At 50.7% G+C, this 18,815-nt stretch overlaps 1 protein-coding gene across 5 annotated transcripts in view; it reads left to right on the top strand.

Annotated features, from left to right (window-relative positions):
• Nucleotides 1–18,815, top strand: part of LOC109460363 (actin-like) — a 36,596-nt gene that overhangs the window by 11,017 nt on the left and 6,764 nt on the right. The window contains exons 5-6 of one of the 5 annotated variants that reach the window (XR_016018445.1): nt 2,714–2,874; nt 4,094–4,134. The exons of 1 other annotated variant lie outside the window; for it this stretch is intronic. Coding sequence is in view for 3 of the 4 variants with exons in the window: in XM_074336895.2 (XP_074192996.2) it covers nt 2,767–2,874; nt 4,094–4,191 (206 nt within the window). In the remaining variant the exon portion in view is untranslated. Of the gene's footprint in view, nt 1–2,713; nt 2,875–4,093; nt 4,390–18,815 lie in introns of those variants that run through there. 3 more of the 5 variants (XM_074336895.2, XM_088789788.1, XM_088789787.1) reach the window with 3 other exon arrangements.

Below are 18,815 nucleotides of genomic sequence, written 5' to 3'. Positions count from 1 at the left end.
GGCTGCCTCCACATCTTGGCCATTGTAAACAACGCTGCAACAAACATATGGATGCACAGGTCCCCTAGAAGTAGCATTTTAGGATTTTTCAGATAGATACACTGAAGTGGGATTACTGGGTCCTTCATTGCCTCTTCTTATAGCCTTTCTTTAAAGTCTATTTTGTCTGGTATAAACATTGCTACTCCAGTTTTTTGTTTTTTCCATTTCCATTTTCATGAAATATCTTTTTCCATCCCTTTACTTTCTGTCTGTGTGTGTCTTTCAATCTTACGTGTGTCTCTTGTAGGCAGCATATGTCAGGGTTTTGTTTGCTTATCCATTCAGCCACCCTATATCTTTTGATTGGAGCATTTAATCCATTTACATTGAAAGTAATTGTTGATAGATATGCAGTTATTGCCATTTTATTATTCATAATTTTTATCTTTTTTCCCATCTTAAAGAAGCCACTCTAAGATTTCTTGTAATACTGGTTTGGTGGTGATGAGCTCCTTTAGCTCTTTCTTGTCTGGGAAGCTCCTTATTGCTCCTTTAATTCTAAATGACAGCCTTGCTGGGTAGTGTAATCTTGGTTGTAGGTCCTTGCTTTTTATCATATTGAATATTTCCTGCAAATCCCTTCTGGCCTGCAAAGTGTCTGTTGAGAAATCAGCTGACAATCTTATGGGGGCTCCCTTATAAGTTACTAGTTGCCTTTCTCTTGCTGAATTTAGGATTCTCTCTTTGTCTTTAACCTTTGCCATTTTAATTGTAGAGTGTCTTGGTGTGGGCCTGTTTGGGTTCATCTTGTTTGGGACTCTCTGCTCTTCCTGGACTTGTATGTCTATTTCCTTCATCAGGTTAGGAAAGTTTTCAGTCATTATTTCTTCAAATAGGTTCTCAATCCCTTGCTTTCCCTCTTCTCCTTCTCATACCCCTATGATGTGAATGTTTTTACACTTGATGTTGTCCTAGAGGCCTCTTAAACTCTCCTCGTTTTCGGGGGGATTCTTTTTTCTAATTGCTGTTTCAATTGGGTGTTCTCTGCTGCAGTGTCTTCCAAGGCACTGACTCAGTCCTCTGCTTCATCCAGTCTGCTCGTGATTCCTTCTAGTGCATTCTCCATTTCAGCCAGTATATTCTTCACTTCTGACTGGTGGTTTTTTGTGGTTTCTAGGTCCTCTTTTTATGCTTCCTATCTCTCTGTGGAAGTTCTCACCAAGTTCCTTGAGCATCTTTAGAACCTTGTTTTGAACTCTGTCTCTGGTAGGTTGTTTGCTTTCATTTGATTTAGTTCATCTTCTGGAGTTTTCTCCTGTTCTTCCATTTGGGACACATTTCTTTGTTTCCTCATTTTGGCTGCCTCTTTGTGTTTGTTTCTACATATTAGGTAGATCTTCTATGTCTCCAGTCTTGGCTGGGTGGCCTTATGTAGTAGGTGCCCTGTGGGGCCCAGTGACACAGTCTCCCTGGTCACCTGCTCCAGAAGTGTCCCTTGGGTGTGTTGTGTGTGCCCTCCTGTTACAGTTAAGCCTTGATTGCTATTGGTATATCAGTGGGTAGGATTGACCCTCAAGCTGACTGGTTTGGCCACATCCACAGCTTATGGGCTGTAGTGCAGGGCCTTACTCCACTGAGTGGGATTTGCCCCAGTGGGCTCTGGTGCCTGTTGAGACTGACCTTTATGTGTTCCACTTGTGGGGCTAATTGGGCAGTGCTCTGCTATGGTCTGAAGCCAACCTCCATGTATGTTGGTCTGGGGTCTCTTGGGAGGGGCTCTGGTGCAGGCCCAGGTCAGCCACTGCCTGTGACTGACTGAGGGCTACCTGGTAGGAGCTACAAAGCAATCTGCAGTTGTTCACTGCCTGTGCTGGACCTAGAGGTGCAAGGGAGAGGCCACGCTGTGAACTGAGGAATCTGCCACCAGTACTGGGTCTGGGGTAGCTCTGCAAAAAGCCGAGGAAATCCTGAGGCCTGCTGCCACCTTCTGGCTTCCTTAAGGTTGAGCCACTGATAAAGCTTGTGCAGTAAACGAGTTGGGTGAGGCAGGGTCTCGGAGTCACTAGAATGGAAAGAATTGTGGTCACCAGGTTAATGTAGATTCTAGTGCCAGTGCTGAGCCTGGAGCCACTCAGCAAAAGTCTCAGAGCTCACTGAGGCCTGTTGCTTCCGCCATGGGGCTTGGCGACTTTGGTAGTTTTCCAAGAAAGAGTGCAGTGAGGCCAGGGTTGGTTGCTTAGGAGAAGGAGCCTCCAGCGTTGGATGAGTTGGGTGGAGCGAGGTCTCACAGAGTCAGCAGGGTGGAACCATGGAGCTCACCAGACCAAGCAGATTCAGATTTGGCTGTAAGCATAGGGGACAGGCTCAACACAGGAAAGATGGCGGCGCCCTGCTGGCTGAACAGGAGGAGGAGAACCTTCTCACAGGGAAAATGCTGACTGTCCTCCAGGCCTCCCCCTGAGGCCACACACCTCAGTCTGCCCCCCATGTCTCCAAGTCTCCCTGCGTCACTGTTCCTCCGCAGGAGGCCAAGGTGAGTGCCTGCGAGTGAGTGAGTCTGTGTGTGCAGCTGTTTAAGAGGACGCCTCGTTTCCCGCAGCCTTCCATCCCATCCGGACGGTTGGAATCCCCACTGTTTTTCACAGCCAGATGTTGTGGGGTCTCCTCTTCCCAGCATCAGTACTCTGGGCTGGGGAGGCTGGTGTGGGGCTGGGTTCTCTTGTTCCTCCAGGACGAACCTCCACGGCTGAGCTATCCCTCCTGATTCTCATCCACTGCATGCAGGTGTGGGACCTGTTTTGCATCTCCACCCCTCCTACCAGTCTCCACGTGGCTTCTTTATATCCTTAGTTATAGGACTTCTGTTCAGCCAGACTTCACATGGTTCTCCAGGTTGGTTGTTCTGTAATTCAGTTGTAATTTGAATGTGTTCACGGAAGGAAGCAGGCACAGTGCTTATCTACTCTGCCATCTTGGATCTCTCTTCTATTACTTTTTAAGCATATTTTTATGATTGCTTACTCCAACCGTCTAGCCATTTTTCTGTTGGTAGTTTTGCTTAACTCAGATGACTCAGTGTCTTCTGAGTGCACATATCAGCCCAGCTTTGTGCACCCTTTTGCTGGGTTTTGTGTGTCTGCTTAGTTAAGACATAGATGGGGTAAATGACCCATCTAGGGTGACAGCCCACTGATGGAAGGAATGGAGGCTCCAGTACCTGCTGTTGGCTTTTTTCTGTGTCTGTTGCCTGACCCTGAACATGCTCCCCCCAACCCCATCTTCTGACTCTTTTTCCTTAAAATTTCAGCAATATTTCTTCTCTTAACCAATATTGCAAATTGTTTCCAAGCTAAGCACGGTTCTGTGGTGCAACAGAGCCAATGGAATCTGGTAACTCATTTTCTATATTCCCCCACCTCTGCCTGTACCTTGGGTTTTCCAACTCCTCGTTCCCACCTCTTTTCCCTGCAGTGTTGCATTTGTCTTCCTTTCTTAGAATAATAAGTGTGTTGTAATCAGGACATACCGAAGTGTCCTAAGGAAAGTCAGTGAACATGGGAGGAGGACAACTGTCTGACCTTAAGCAAGGGAATTTAACTTTCCAGAGCCTCAGTGGTCCCACCTGGCAAATGGGTGTGGAGATGCTCCCCTCCTCCCCTCCCAGAGGAAGCCTGATCTGAATCACAAGCACTTCTCTGTCCCAGAATTGAGAGTGAAGTGTGAGAGGAAGCGTGAAATGAGTGAGAATATCTTCAAAGTGATGCCTAAATGTAGACGGGCTTTCTCTAGGTGGTTAGATTACCTGTGACTTTTTTCTTTCTGTTTATCTGCATTTTCTAACTTTTCTACAAAACACATATGGTTTTCACATAGATGCTATATAAGTATAAATGTGTCATATACTTTAGAGTGAATTGGAGAGAGCTACATGTGGGAAGATGTGGACTATTAAACATCTTTAAAGGGTAGAAGAAATTATATTTTCTGGGAGGAAGAAATGACTGCCCAATTTAGTGTGGTATTTTGATTCTGGTTTCTCGCCCTCTCTGCCCTCTGACCCCGCCACCCCTCCCTCCCTTCCCTCCTCTCTGCTTCCTTGACCCTCATCCAGGTGTGCACCTGTCCCTACTCCATATATGGCGCCTGGGTAGGTGGTTCCATCCTGTGCTCACTCTCTACCTTCAAGGACATGTGGGTCACCAGCAATGAGTATAAGGACATCGGTTCTTCTGTCATCAATAGGAAAGCCTTCTGATTTGTGGCTTTCTGGACGCTGTCACTTGCCCCATCAGTGCCAGCTCTCAGCTGAGCCTCGGCTCGGCTGAATTGATCAGAGCTTAGAATCAACTCAAACGCGATGCTGGCCTTTCCAACTCCAGACTTCAATAAAAAGAGTCACTAAAGGGCCGACTCTCTGTCTGGGCAAGGCTTACTCTATCTTGGGGAATGCTCACAGAGCCCTCGCCACATTAATGCAGAGTCATGAAAGGGAGGGAATTTCTGGTGCCCCCTGTGTATCAGTCAGTGTGGCTAAGCTGTGCTGCAGTAACAAACATCCCAAAAACTTCAGTGCCATAAAATGAGTCTATTTCTTACTCACACAGCATGTCTGCTGAAGGTCAACAGGGGCTCTCTCTTTTATCGTCCTCACTCCAGAACCTGGTTGATGGAACAGACAACATCTGAAACATCTGAAATTGTCATTGTGGGTGACCATCAGAGTGCCGTCATGGGCCCTTTATTGGTAATAAAATGCTCCAGCCAAGGAGCGACACACGCCACATCAGCTCACAATTAAGTGTCCAGAACAAGTCACAGGTCCCCAAACAAGCACGAGGGGCCGGGAAGGACCATCCTGCCACAGACCTGGCAGACCCATATGGGAGGAAGGGCACAGATGCTCTGTTCTGTGGGGGCACAGTCAGGGTGCGTCCAGAGCACACATGATCAAGGGGCGTTCGCTCGGTCCTGCACCGAATTTGATCCTCCTGATGTTCCTGTGAGATGGCTTTTATTAAAAAATGGTTTCATGATGCAGAGACTGGAGCTAGAAGGAGTTAATTAACTTGATTGAGGCCATTTAGGCTGTGACAGGGAGTTTAAATCCATAGATAACGCCTAGAGGACACAGGAAGGAAGTAACCACGGACATCAGAACAGCTGTCTGCAGGACCACAGAGGGCTGGACGGAGTTACAGGGAGCCCTAGAGGCATGCTGTCTAATGCAGGTTCAGGATGGGAAAGACAAGGAATACATTCTGTTGGAGATGGTGACAGAAAACAACAACACAGACAGAGCAGCCAGTTAAGTGTGACTTTAGAAATACGTCAGTAACAGTTTGGAATAAGCATGCCCCAACGATCACACGTGTTTTTAGTCCCTAAATCTAGCAACTCTATATAAAGAGGTTCCAATGTGCACCAGAATTCCTACCTGCAAAACTGTCACTAAAAAATAAGGGAATAAAAGCCACAAAGATGAGAGGAAGGATTATATCGAACCAAACGTTCCATACCTAGTCCAACTAGGGATTCAAATGGTGGGTGGGGGGAAATAATTTGGTGGCAGGCAAAGACTCAGAAAATTTACCATCCATACCCCCTCCCTAAAACAATGAATCCAAGATTGTGAGACGAATAAGCACACCAACCACAAAAAAGGAAGCGTGGTGAGCCAAGGAGCTAGCCAAACTTAGCGTCATTACAGAATTTTTAACATTAATAACAGTATGGATAAAACATCTCAGACGATTTTCAAAAGGGGCTAGTTTAGAGGTAGGGATGAGAAAGGAAGTGAAATTATGGAAAATATGGACATAAAGTAACTCTAAGTACTGACAGGAAAGAATCAGTTTCGGTGTGTGTTCCTGATTTAAGGATATCAGGCCAGTGCACCGTGTGGACCCAGCCTGAGCCTGCGAGGTTTTGTTCATTCCATTCAGCATGAAATACTGGCCTGTGTGTCTCCCCCAGACCCTCCTCACCTGCCCCAGGTAATGCAGGCAGGGGAAAGGCGCCGTTCCAGCAGCCACCAGTGTATTTCAGAGTAACGTTCAGCGGAATGCCACTGCAGGTGTCAAACACTGGTTCGCTGGTTTCTTCAGTCATCACGTTTTTAATTTTCTTCGGCTCGAAAACAAATATGATTCTTTCAATAAATTTGGAAATGTTAGCAAAAGCTGCTTGCCATTGTGCTTTCGTTAGTGACTCCCCTGGCACAATGCAGCTTGTGTGACAGTCCCACCCACTGACGTGCAGGCTTAGCACATAGACAGACGTCCCTCCCCTTGACAATGAGCTTCACTGGGACAGTGGCAGTTGGGTGAATAAGCCAGGACACTTTTCAGGCAGGAAACTTTTATGTGATGTTTTGAGTGCGTGGACAGTAGAGTCTGAAGGAATCTAAGGCAGAAGAGCCTGCACCCTTTGTGACTTCCTCCGTTTTGTACCGTGTGTGAAACTTTAAAAAATTAACTTAAGGGTAACCAATGGGAAAATAGCAATAAGTGGGATATACAGAGGGTGCCAAAAAAATTATACACATTTTAAGAAAGGAAAAATCTGTATTAATTGTAAAACTCAATATATATAGATAACAAAAGATGAATACAAGTCATGTTTGATTGCTGCAATGATAGGTGCTCTAAGTGGTTACCATCAGGGTCCAGACACTTCTAATTATGGCAAACTACTGCTTGGGCAATGTTGACCCAAGTGTCCACTTGTATACTTTTTTTTTGGTGCCCCTGGTATGTAACGTGCAACTGCACAAGAAAGTTGAAAATAAGGTGGATGTGCCAGGAACATGAGAACAAAGCCAGCAGGTGTCAGAGAAATAAAATTCAAGCAAAATCATTGGAAGAGTGAAAGAGATCTTTCATTGATAAAGGGTGAGGGGCAGCCAGCAATGCTATAAATCATGAGCCTTTCCACCTTTGTACATTGCTTCAAAGTACATCAAGAAAGGAAATAAGACCTAGAACATTTCGAAAACTCGTTTAACTGAAGATAAGCATGCCTCAAGGTCAACCCTTCATTTTTGTCCCAGTAAGTGACCACGCCATTCACCCATTGCTTGACCAGAATCCTTAAAATAATCCCTGACTTCTGTCTTTCATGGCCCTTATGAAGTATCAGCAGACTGGCTGATTCGACCTTCAAATCAACCTTTGAACTCGACACAGAACCCAGCACTTCACCATGTGGCTGCTGTCTCCAAGGCAGCATTGTCATCGCCTCTCCTGGCTTTTGCAGCAGCCTCCTTCCCACCGGGGGTTCCTGCTTCCACCCAGCAGCCAGAGGGATCTTAGAAACAATGTGATCTCAGCAGTCCTTGGCTGAAAACCCTCTGTGGGACCAGGGTCGCAGTCAGACACCACCTCCCACCCCGCAGGAATGGCTGCTGTCAAAAAACAGGAAACAGGTATTGGCAGGAATGGGGGAAGTGGAAACCTTGGGCACTGTTGGCGGGAAGGTAAAATGGGGCAGCCGCCATGGGACACAGTTTGGAGGCACCTCAGAAGGCTGAATATGGACTTACCATGTGACCCAGCAATTCCACTTCTGGGAAAACACCCAGACGATCAAAAACAGGGACTCGAAGGGGTCTTTGCACAGCCACATTCATGGCAGCAATAGTCACAACATCCACAGGTGGAAGCAACCCGAGTGTCTGTGGACGGAGGAACGGCTACAGAAGACGTGGTCCATCCACACAGTGGAATATTATTAAAAAGGAGGACATCCTGACACCTGCTGCAACGTGGATGGACGTTGAAGACGAAAGAAACCAGTCACGAGAGGACAAATCCCGTATGACCCCACTCACACGAGGTCCCTGGAGGAGTCAGATTCACAGAGACAGGAAATAGATGGTGGTGTCAGGGGCTGGGGGAGGGGAGGGGGAGTGAGTGTTTCATAAGGACAGAGTGTCAGTGTGGGACGATGGAGACGTCCTAGAGATGACGGCAGTGATGGTGGCACAACCACGTGAATGCCCCTAATGCCACAGAACTATATACTTTAAAATGGTTAAAATTTTAGGTTAGTAATTTGAATAATGTTAAATTTTATGTTATGTGTATTTTACCACAATGAGAAAAAGCTTTAAAGCCCTCCGTGGCCTCTCATCCTAGACGGAAATGTGAAGGCTTTAGCTGAGTCTTGTCTGCTTGACCTGCCCCGCTGCCCTCTGTGTAATGTCACCCCTCTCCCACTATCCCCTTGCTCATCCCACCCTGGGCACGCTGGCCTCCACACCGCTCCGGGAGCACCGACTCACCCACCTCAGGGCCTTTGCACGTGCCGAGCCCGCTGCCTGTACAAGACTTGCAGTCACGTCCCTGCTGGAACTGTCCTTCCCGTACGGTCCGACCCACATCACTCCGTCCGTGTCCTGCTCCCCTTGCTCTAGGAGCTCTTATCATCCGCCATAGTTTCCACTTGTCCCCACGAGACCAGGGCTGTGTGCTGCTGGGTCCCAGAACACTGGGCCGCCATGATGCCCAGCGTGCACTTGAACAGATGGATGAGTGAGTGAATGAAAGAAACCAACAAGAAAATAGGGAAAACTTACCAGAAAGTGGGCCAAGGGTGGGCCTCAGCAATCCCGGAAGAGAAAAACGCAAGTAGGTGACAAAGTTATGAGTCAATGCTCAAACTCACTGATCGAGCTCCTTGGACTTGGTAGAATTGTAGATTTTACAAGCCAATAAACACCCGAACAAACGGGGATGAGATTGTTTGACACCTACTTAGCAGGCAGATGCCAGGAAGGTAGAAGACCCCGAGGTCACAGGGCAGCTTGCAGGGAGACGGGAGCCCATACTCTGTCACAGGCGCTCTGGGCAGCACAGGTAGGGCCCTCACCTTCACCTTCACCTTCACCTCAGAGCACTCACCCGTCCATAAGGGGACATTCCTGTGACACTCACTGCAGTATTGCCATGGATTCGGGGACAGACTAGGGAACTCAGTAAATAAAACATGGTCGATACAAACCCTCTAATTCTGTGCAACAGTGCAAAGCAGTGACGTGGATTGCACAGACCTGTTGATAGATCGTGAAGGTCTGTGTGGAGTTTTTAGTGAAAATGGGCAAAGGTCTCCAGTGCAGTATCACTCCTGTCTGTGTGAAGGTTCTGTGTGCACATAGTTTAAGGACTCAAATTGCTCTCAGTCAGAGCCAGGCCACCCTGCTCAGCTTTGGGGGCCACACGGTCTGTCCCAGCCAGTCAATTCTGCCTTTGCAGCGCAACAGCTGCCATCGGCAGCACAGAAACCAACCCGTCCTGCTAGTTCGGGTGATGGCTGTCCCTGCCCAGCTTTCGGCCTGTGTGTCCCGCTTACACCGCCTTCCTGGCCTTCCCTGCTTTGTACCTCCTTCCGTTGCATTGGCTCCCGTTTCTTTAATTCTCGACTGACTCGGTGTGGATGTTACTCCTTTTCTTTCAGTGGTTCCCCTGAAGCCTCAGCAGGCTCCCTAAACTCACAAAGTCTGAGGGGAACGAACGCCACCACGTATGCGGGGGCTGTAGACACTTTACCCCAGGGTCTCCTTTCAAATTGCGTTTTCATTTGATACGAATTCAGAGGTTCCTGCAGATATCCTTCCAGCAAGGGTGATAAACCCTTGCCAGTGATAAACGTGTCTACCTGAGAATGTCCACATTTGCCCACACGTAAAAAAAAAAAAAAAAAAAAAAAATCTGTGTTGAGATAGAATTCACATACCATACAACCCATCCACTTAAAGTGTGTAAGTCAGTGTTTTTTAGTCTACTCACAGAGTTGTGCAACCATCGCTGTGACCCAAGCTTAGATCACCCCAGAGGAAACCCCATCTCTGTTCGCAGTCACTCCCCAATCCCCCCGACTGCTGGCACCCACAAGTCTGCTTCCTGTGTCTGTGGATTTCCCTCTTCTGGACACTCCATATAAATGGAAACACGCAATATGTGGTCTTTTGTGCCTGGCTTCTGTTACATACTAGAATATTTTCAAGGTGCCGCCATGCTGGAGCACGAGTCAGTAATTCACTGCTCTTAATGGCTGAATTCATCCCATTGTCAGATGGATACACTGTGTTTATCCTCCATCCTCTGATGCTCAGAACCAGTGCGGACGCAGAGGCACCACCGGCTGCCGTCCTCCCTTGGTGCTGTCTCCCCCCCGGGCCTCCTTTCCCCACAGAGCTGCCTGGCGGGGAGCGGCGTGGGGGCATGAGCTCGTGAAAATCACACCTGCCCCTAGTCAGGCTCAAACCACAGCAGCGACACTGACCAAGGCAGGATGGTCTCCTCAGCCTGGAAGGTCAGGGAAGGAGCTGGCTGTCCTCCCCGCCTTCTCCCCACCCACACTGGGGCACCCAGGCCAGCACAGAGGGTGCGGCACAAGGTGAAAAGACCCTTCAACCCTCCTCAGCTGCTCGGCTGGCAGAAGTCAGGGCTGGGGCAGGGGAAGGGGCATCGATGGAGAAAGGCCTGGAATCATATATGACAGTAACATTTTTAAATGGGCAGGACCAAGTCGCAGGAAAAAGGGCGAGACTGCCTCCGCCCAATGGAAGCATAATTTGCTTTTGCCAGCCCCGTCCTGAGCACCTGCAGGGGTCACCGCCCTCAGTCTCACTGTGATCATGGAGAGAGAGATGCCGTGACCACCCCCATTTTAGAGAACATAAGTGGTCGCACAGCGGCGGCTCGACCCCGGGCAGCGGCAGGGCCGTGGTCTGCCTCTCCGTAGTAATAAGGAGTCTCTGCACAGTGAGAGAATCCGGGTGAGCTGGCCCTTGGCTTACCTGCTGCTCAGGGGGAGAGAGCAGGGGTGAGGGGGGTCTGACCGCACGATCAGAAGGAATTACTGGAGGAACGACCCATATTATGTCCCAGTGAGTCAAGAGGCCTCAGTAAGGGGTTCCGCGCACTGTCCCCAGCAGTCTGCCGTGCCAGGTTCTCCAAAGCAGTGTAATTATCAGCATTCGGCAGGTGATTTACGTTAACTGCTTGAGAGTGCCTGTGTTTTCCTATCAATTACACAACAATTAGCGCTCCTAATAGTCCATTACGACTTAATTGGATGCTGAAATTGCTTTGTTAAAAGCCAATTGAGAGATTGGGGTAAATAACTAGACTCAGCCCCCTGGTGACTTGCCTGTTCCTGGAGAGCAGGTCCTCACTGTGGGCTGGGTTCCCATCCCAGCCCAGGGGGTAACATGCCAAGGGCAGCCATTCCCCAGCTCAGCTTGACTCCAGGTCTCAGTCTAGGGGCTCATTATGCTCCAGCCTGGGCAGCAGCAGTGAGGCAGGGTTGTGGCAAGCCTCAACTGGGCCATTCTGTCATTCCCAAGGCTTCCTGACCCAATTGTAATTTTAACTGCAGCACCCCTCCCCCACTTACACAGGATGCTGCTGCATCTCTGGGTGCAGCCCCTGGTCCCAGCCCAGCCTGTATCTGTGTACTTTAGTGCTGGCTGCTCATCCATCCATCATTTATCTTTCCACCATCCATCCATCCCTCTCTAACCATCACCTGTTCATTTCTCTCTTTAACCATCCATCCATCCATCCATCCATCCATCCATCCATCCATCCATTGATCCATCCCTCACTCATTTATTAAATATGGAGGTCATACTGCGTAAGTGGACAGGTTTGCAGTCAAAGCAGCTGTATTTAAAGTCTGGTTCAAATAGGCTGCCTGACCTTAAACAAGTTACCTAACTTCCTATACAGCACAGTTTCTTCATCTGTAAATGGGGGAAATAATATTAAGTGCAATGGATTCAAAGAGCCAGTCCGTGTAACAGGCTTAGAAAAGTGTCTTATGGGTAATAAGTGCTCAATAAATGTTAACTGTTGTATGATCATTATCAAATATTCACTGAGTCGTTGTAAGCCAGAGGCTGTGGTTTTAGAGACGCCCAGAAAAAGTCCTGGTGTGCAGAGAAGTCATTGGGGGAGCTTCGTGGAGGGGCAGAATGCTTAGGGGGCGTCCTCAAGTTTGTTCAGACTTCAGACTTCTGGAGAAAAGGAGCTTAACTTTGGAACCTGGTCATTAAACGTTCCCAGAGAAGCTTTCTTGTTTTTCGTTTTTGCTACTTTGGAATAAAGACAATATTATGATCTTATTCATGTTTTATTTCTGTTCAAGTCATTGCTAAGACTTGGTGATTTCTTTTTAGACAAAGCATGACATCGTGTTAACGCTCAAAACATCCTAGAGAAGAAAGCTGCTTTAACGTAGTGAAAGTGATTTTTAAATACAACAACCAGTTGACTCCCTGAAATTTAGTGAACAAAGGCACTCTCAGTTTCTGTCTCCAAAAGGAGCCAGGCCCACATGACCTCCACAGTGTTTTCCCACTGGTCAAAATCGGTGTGCACACAGGATTTTCCAGCCCCGCGGTGCCTTGTGTGCCCCGAGGGAAGGGTGGGGCTTAGAAGAAAGCAGATGATTTAAAACTAAAAACTATGAATGTAGGAACTGACTTGGCAAGTGTTACTGAAGCTCTCAGGTTTTCCTTCTGCCTGTCCCCAGGGTAGCTGGCTGTCAGGCTCAGCAGTCGGGAGGTGGAGGCAGGAGAAGAGCGAGGCTCCCGGAGCGGGAGGTGGGCGCGGTGGTACAGCGGTCATGGCGGTCGGGTGATAGTGCCATCTCAGGCGCAGGGCGGCCATGCTGGGGGGTGGCAGCCTGGACTTTAAGGAAAAGCGTGCACAACACAGAGGAGAAGCCACTGGCTTCTCCTACTTTCTGAAGAGGGAGGGAATAATGGGGAAAGAGGCACTTGCCAGTCCTGGCTCAGCCGTGTGACCTGATTTCAGGAGGTCGCAGCACCTCTCTGAGGTTCCCTCGGCTCATTAGTCATCCCGTCTCTGCTCCGTCTCCAGCTCCCTCTCCCTCTCTGTCTCTGTCTCTGTCTCTTCATTTCTGTCTCTGTCACTGTCTCCATCTCCATCTCTGTCTCTATCTCTGTCTCTGTCTCTCCATTTCTGTCTCCGTCTCCATCTCTCTCTATCCCTCCCTCTGTCTCTACCAGCAAGGCTGTTACAAGAACAAGTAAAAACAGCGTGTGTATGGCATTTTGTAAATGGTGAAGCTCTCTGCAAGCACAGGGGTTGGCACAAACTGGTGGTTCTCACATTTGACGCCTCAGAGTCACCTGGAGGGCTTCTCCCCTCCCCCGCCAGCGTTTGCTGAGTCAGCAATCATTCCATTTCTAACCCCAGTTCCCATGGTGATGGTGACTGCTGTGGGCTGGGGACCACACTTTGGGGATCACTGGCATGAACGTTTCTTGTTGGTCTTTGTTGGTTATACTCAGAGAGGCAGACACTTCCTGTCTGTCTCGACCGCCAAGTAGGAAATACTTTGTAAAGATTTAGAGTTCTTTTTAAGTGAGTTTGTGAATTGTCATCATTATGCAATGAAATAAAGAAGTATTTTATTTATTTAACAGATGGACTCACTAAGTTGACTAAAAATACCTTTGAGGTGCTCAGAGACAACAAAAAGTTCTAGAACTGCAGTCAACACCTGGCCCGTCCCAGCTCAGGGTCCCTGCAATAGCATGTCCCATCCCTGGTTGGACCCCAGCAGAGAACCCTGGTCGGTGGCCAGCTGCCCGCCTTAGCAAGTCCCCTCTGCTAACGCGCTGTGTCTAAAGCCTGGTCATTATCACTGGTCGTGGTCTGAAATCCGCCTGGTCCCCTCCTCCTGCCTCCTGGGTAAATTTAGACACAAGCCCCCGTCCGCTCTAACCCGACCTCCTGAGCTGCTTTCAGGAAGGCTGTGAGCAGGACGCAGGGCGGCTAGGACGATGCATGCCGTGGAAAGACGAGCACACGTAACCCGTTTCTCAAGAACAAACCAAAAATTGTCACGCTGACGCCACGCTCTTTAATGCACTTCCAAATTCAGAAATTCAGGCCCAATGATACGTTCTTACTGGACTGCCTGCTTTAAAGATTTCCCTCTGACTTTTAATTCACAAGATCTATTTGTTGGCTTGGGGTTCATCTTCATCTGTTATGACAGAACCGTGAGGGACTGACATTGTTTGGGGAATGCGGAGGGAGAGAGACAGACAGACAGACAGACACTGGGAAGTGAGAGAGGCCGTCAGGGCCCAGTCTCCGTTTTCACCTCTAGTGTCTTCCTGGTCCGCATTTCCCAGAATTCCTCGCAGTGAGCTGTCTGGTTGTGGGTTGTGATTCGGGCACCGCCCATGGGGCACTTGCATCCAACTGAAAGTGCATAGGAGGCCCTGCCACCACAGCTTGATGTCCTGTAAATGAGCCTGTGAACAGAGGTGTCTGGCTTTCCTCCGGCAGTTTCCCCAGCCAGGTGGCTCCTGGAAATGGCTGTGTTCCAGTTTTCTGATGGTGGCAGTAGTGGCCTGACGCTGGAGCCAGAGCATATAGCAGAAGATTCCCAGGTGAACAAGTGGCTTTGGTGAGCAGAGAGCAAAGAGCTCCTTTGCTGGGTCTTTGCTGGCCCAGTTTTGCTTTCAAAGCTGTGTCTTCCGCCTCTTTGGTGATTTTACCTTCCCCGTAATATCCCACGGTGGGTTCCTTCCTGCTTACAGTGACCGGTCGGGAACCTGTCCTCTGCAGCCGAGCCCTGACGCATACAATGAAAGTGTGCATTTTCCGGGTGAAGGCCTATGGGGACAGAGTCCCAGAGAGCAGTTTCCAGGCTCTCGGCCTTACATGGAAAGGTGCTGGCTTGGGTAGTAGATGGCCATCGGCTGTGACTAGTTGGCCATCAGCTGTTACCGGTTAGCCATTGGCCACTGATATAACTGCTGTGGCTAAGCTAGCAAGTGTGGGTTGCAGTTAGCAAGTGGGGTCGGTTGGCAGAGAAGCGGACGGCAGGCTGCTAATTGTGTGGCTCCTGCTTCCTGTTTCTCCAACCCAGCCGCCAGCGAGACCATAGTGGTGTGACTCCCCTACCTATGGCTCCGTGGGTGTTCCTTTTTGGCCTCACCGTGTCCCGCGTCCTGGTGCGGGGAGCGGGAGCTGTGACCCTGCGTGACAAGGCCCCTCAGTGCCATCAGCTTCTCCATGGGGTTATGACGCAACAGAGGCCGGGAGCTGTGGCCATTGGTGATCCATCAGCAGCTCCACTGGGTCACAGCAGGCGTCCCAAGTGTTCCGAGTGTTCGAGGGGATTCAAGTCGCTTTGAACTTGTGGTTTCAGGGAGTGCGTCCAAAAGGCGCTCCCGACTGGCATTCTGCTCGCCTGCAGTTTCAGATCCTGGGTCTAATTAATACATGGCTCGCCTGCAGCCGTTTTCACTTTCAATTCAATTCAACAAATTCAGTGACTTGTTTAATAGTCACCGAGTGAGCGTTCACCAGGCCCTTTGCTAGCTGCTAGGGAAACACACGTGCCATAATTCCTGCCTGGGGAGCTCAGCCACCACCTAAGGAGACACACCAGAAAACAAACCACTGCAATACCGGCTTACATGGCCACAAGGGACGTCTGTGCCGCTGGCGCGAGTGCAGAGGGCAGAGGACAAACACCCCATGTCTAGTGAGCACCTTCCATGGCGATGCCTGGAGCAGCCCACATCCTCCTCCTCCCATCAGGCTCTGAGTCGGCTGCTCCATCCCTGGGACGTGGGTTGGTGATGTGACTAGGTTGGGACAATAGGACAAGGGCACACATGACATGAGCAGGGGCTTGAGTGCACTTGGGCATTGGGCTTGCCCTTGGAAAGGCTGCAGCCACCACCAAACTGGTGCACGCACCTGGGAGGACGGGAAACACGTGGCCCAGGAGCCCTGTTAACGCTGGCTGACCATCAGCCAGTCAGCAGCCACCTGCAGACGTGGGAGTGAAACGGCTGCCCCAGCTGACCACAGAAGAGCTGCCTGGCTGTGTCCCCCTGAGCCGTCAGGGCACTGAATCACGAGATATAAGTGGTTGCTATTTTAGACCACCGGGCTGTGGGGCCACTGCGCCTGCTCCGTGCCCAGGTTGCTACCAGGCCTCCAAGGAAGTTACAAAAGACACGGAAGGAATACCTCCTGCTTTCAGGTAACGCAGTCATCCCTGAAATATGCGTTTGGAATAGGGGCCTGACCACCTGCATGGCGTTAGTCTTCTGGAAACTTCTTCTCAGTCTAGAGAGGCTGACAGTTGCTGATGGCCCAAGTGCTGTGCAGGTTTGGTCCTTTGATGTAAAAAGCCACAGCCCAAGACAGGTTCAGAGGCAGCCTCAGCTGACACATGTCCGCCACGGCCAAAGAGGGGGCCTGGCAATGAGGTGGGTGCTGGTGGCAAGGTCCCCACTGTCTGTCTTGTCAGCACAGCCCAGCGGCTGTGGAAGGACAGTGACGCTTCACTAGGTGAACGTGCGTTTGAATTCCAGCCCTGCTGCTCCCTGTGGACTGGATCTTGGGAAGTCACGTCCCCCGTCAGAGCCTCTGCGTCTTTGCTGGCTCCGCAGGCTGGCTGATAACACCAGGTCCCAGGGCTCGGGGCACACGTGCCAGTGCCCCCACGCTCTCTTGCGCTGCTGTGTCTGAGAGACGTGAATGAGCAGAGAAGTGACCCTGAGCCTTGGTGGTGGGGATGGTCATTCTTGCCTCAATAACCAGGGGTCGCCAGGAGGACACCATGCTGAGTGAACTAAGCCAGACACAGGAAGACAAATACTGCACGGTCTCTCTTACGTGTGGAATCTAAAACAGTCGCACTCACAGGCGCAGAGAGTAGAACGGTGGTTGGGGGAGGGGAGTTGGGGACCCGCTGGTCCAGCAGGAAGCTTCATTCCTTTGGGGCGTCGTCCTGCAGCTCAGAGCCCACCGGTAGGGGTCACCCTGACACAAGGCTGGCAGGTGGAGCCCTGCAGCCTGGCTCGCGGGACTGGTGAAGGTCGGCGGTGCTCAGGAAGGGAGGGGCGTGGCCGCCACCCCAGGAAGAGGTGCCTGTGAGTGTGTGTGCATCCAGCAGAGTGCCCTTCACAAGCACATCCCCGACATTGTCCCAAGGTCAGAGCACAAGGGCGGCTCGGGTCAATGCTGTCTCTGACCGTCACCCCTACGGGGAGGCGTGGCCTTTCTGGGACTCAGTTTCCCCAGCTTCCACAGAGTGCAGGGCAGGCCGAGAGGGGTGTGGAGGAGCCTGTGGCCTCGTCCCGTGGGGGAATGCCAGTTGTGGTCATCATGGTGGCCTTGTGATTTTCTTTCATTTCGGGAACTGCGTCAAGTGCCAGGCACTGTGTTCCCTGGAGCTGGGGAAGGACTCTGCCCACCTTGTGCAGCTGAGCCCCGGGGAAGACAGCAAAGTGAGGGGGCTGGCATGGGGCGGGGCGGGGCGTGGAGGAGCCCAGCGAGGGCACCATGGCCTTGATTCTCCCTGACGCTCCCTGGCCTGGTGACAGCACCCAGTCTGCAGGCTCTGGTGCCTCTCGGTGCCTGTGCCCTTCACCCTGCCCAGACTTTGGTGCCCAACCCTTTGGTTAAAGGCTCAGCATGTGGACCATTTCCGGGTAAAATCCTGCGAGGACCCTGATGCAATCAGTGCAACTGGTCAAATTCGCATTCAGAACAGCTTTCCAGGGCGGTTTGGAGGATGGGCTGGGGCCAAGGCCACAGCAGGAACTGTGAACCACTTCTGACCGTCAAATGCCCAGGCCCGGACCACACCGTGGCCCACTGTGCAGAGCCATCCCACCCAAAGAGGGCCAAGATCAGGCCCTTTCCTCACGGAGCTGGGGGCTGAGAGCAGGTAAGGGTCCTGTCATCACAGGTGGGAGGGCGGGGCATCCTGTTTGAACTGTGGCTTCATTCACTGGTGCTGACAGGCAGGTGACTCAGGCATCCCGTCCGAAGAGGCTCCATGGAGGCTCAGCTTTCCATCTGCAGGTTGGGGACAATGTCAGCCCCAGGGGATTCAAGAGCCAGCCTGTCCAGTGCCTAGCATGGCATCTGGGCCGTGGGGAGAGCCCCATGTGTGTACGTCCCTTTCTTTTCCCTTTGCTATGGGGCAGCAACTGTCCCCAGTCCCAGGTAGCAACCACAGACACTCACACAGGCCCGAGGCTTTGGAATCAGACTTTCTCCTTTTTATGCTCCAGGTTTAACGTAGGTTCCCCTAAATAAATCCTGAAAGAACCACACTCCTAAGGTGCTCTGAGCACATGTCCCTGGGAAACTCAGCAGCTCTGGTGTTTATTTTGCCTTAAGTCACCATCCTCCATGGGTTGAAAAGTCATGATGTGGCTCTGTTCCCTTGCACCAATGGCCTCCCCTTTTCTCTGTGACCCTCTTCCCCAAACTGAGTAGAGACACCTGTGATGGAGGGCTAGATTAGATGGATGTACGGATGTACAGGTGGGTGGATGATGGATGGACAGGTGAGTGATGGATAGAAGATAGATAGATGATAGATAGACAGACAGACAGACAGACAGACAGACAGACAGATAGATAGACAGACAGACAGGCAGATGCTGTGAAGGAGACCATCCCTGCCCTCTTGGTGCAGGCTGCACCTCCCAACCCTGGCCCCCAGGGCCCCTCCAGTCAGGGTCTCACTGACTGTTCTGCAGACTCAGGATACTCACCCTGTTCCCCCAGTGCAAGGCTCCTCTGTGAACGTGATGACGAGGCTCTAATCGCAGAGTAACTGTGCTTGCTAATGATACCCTTCGTCACCCAGGCAGGAGCTCGCGAGAAGCAAAGCTAAGCAGATACGTCCCAATGCTGGGAAGTCTCTGCAGCTGCTACCCTGCCCACAATCCGGGCTAACCAGGGCACGGTTTGGAGACAAGTCTCAACTGGACAGCACTGTCTCCTCTGGTCCTGGCTCTTACTGCTGAC

The sequence above is a fragment of the Rhinolophus sinicus genome, chromosome 14 (genome assembly GCF_057876585.1).
Source record: "Rhinolophus sinicus isolate RSI-liver-muscle chromosome 14, RSI-T2T, whole genome shotgun sequence".
NCBI classification, from domain to species: Eukaryota; Metazoa; Chordata; class Mammalia; order Chiroptera; family Rhinolophidae; genus Rhinolophus; species Rhinolophus sinicus.
This window is presented reverse-complemented; position numbering and strand designations above follow the sequence as displayed.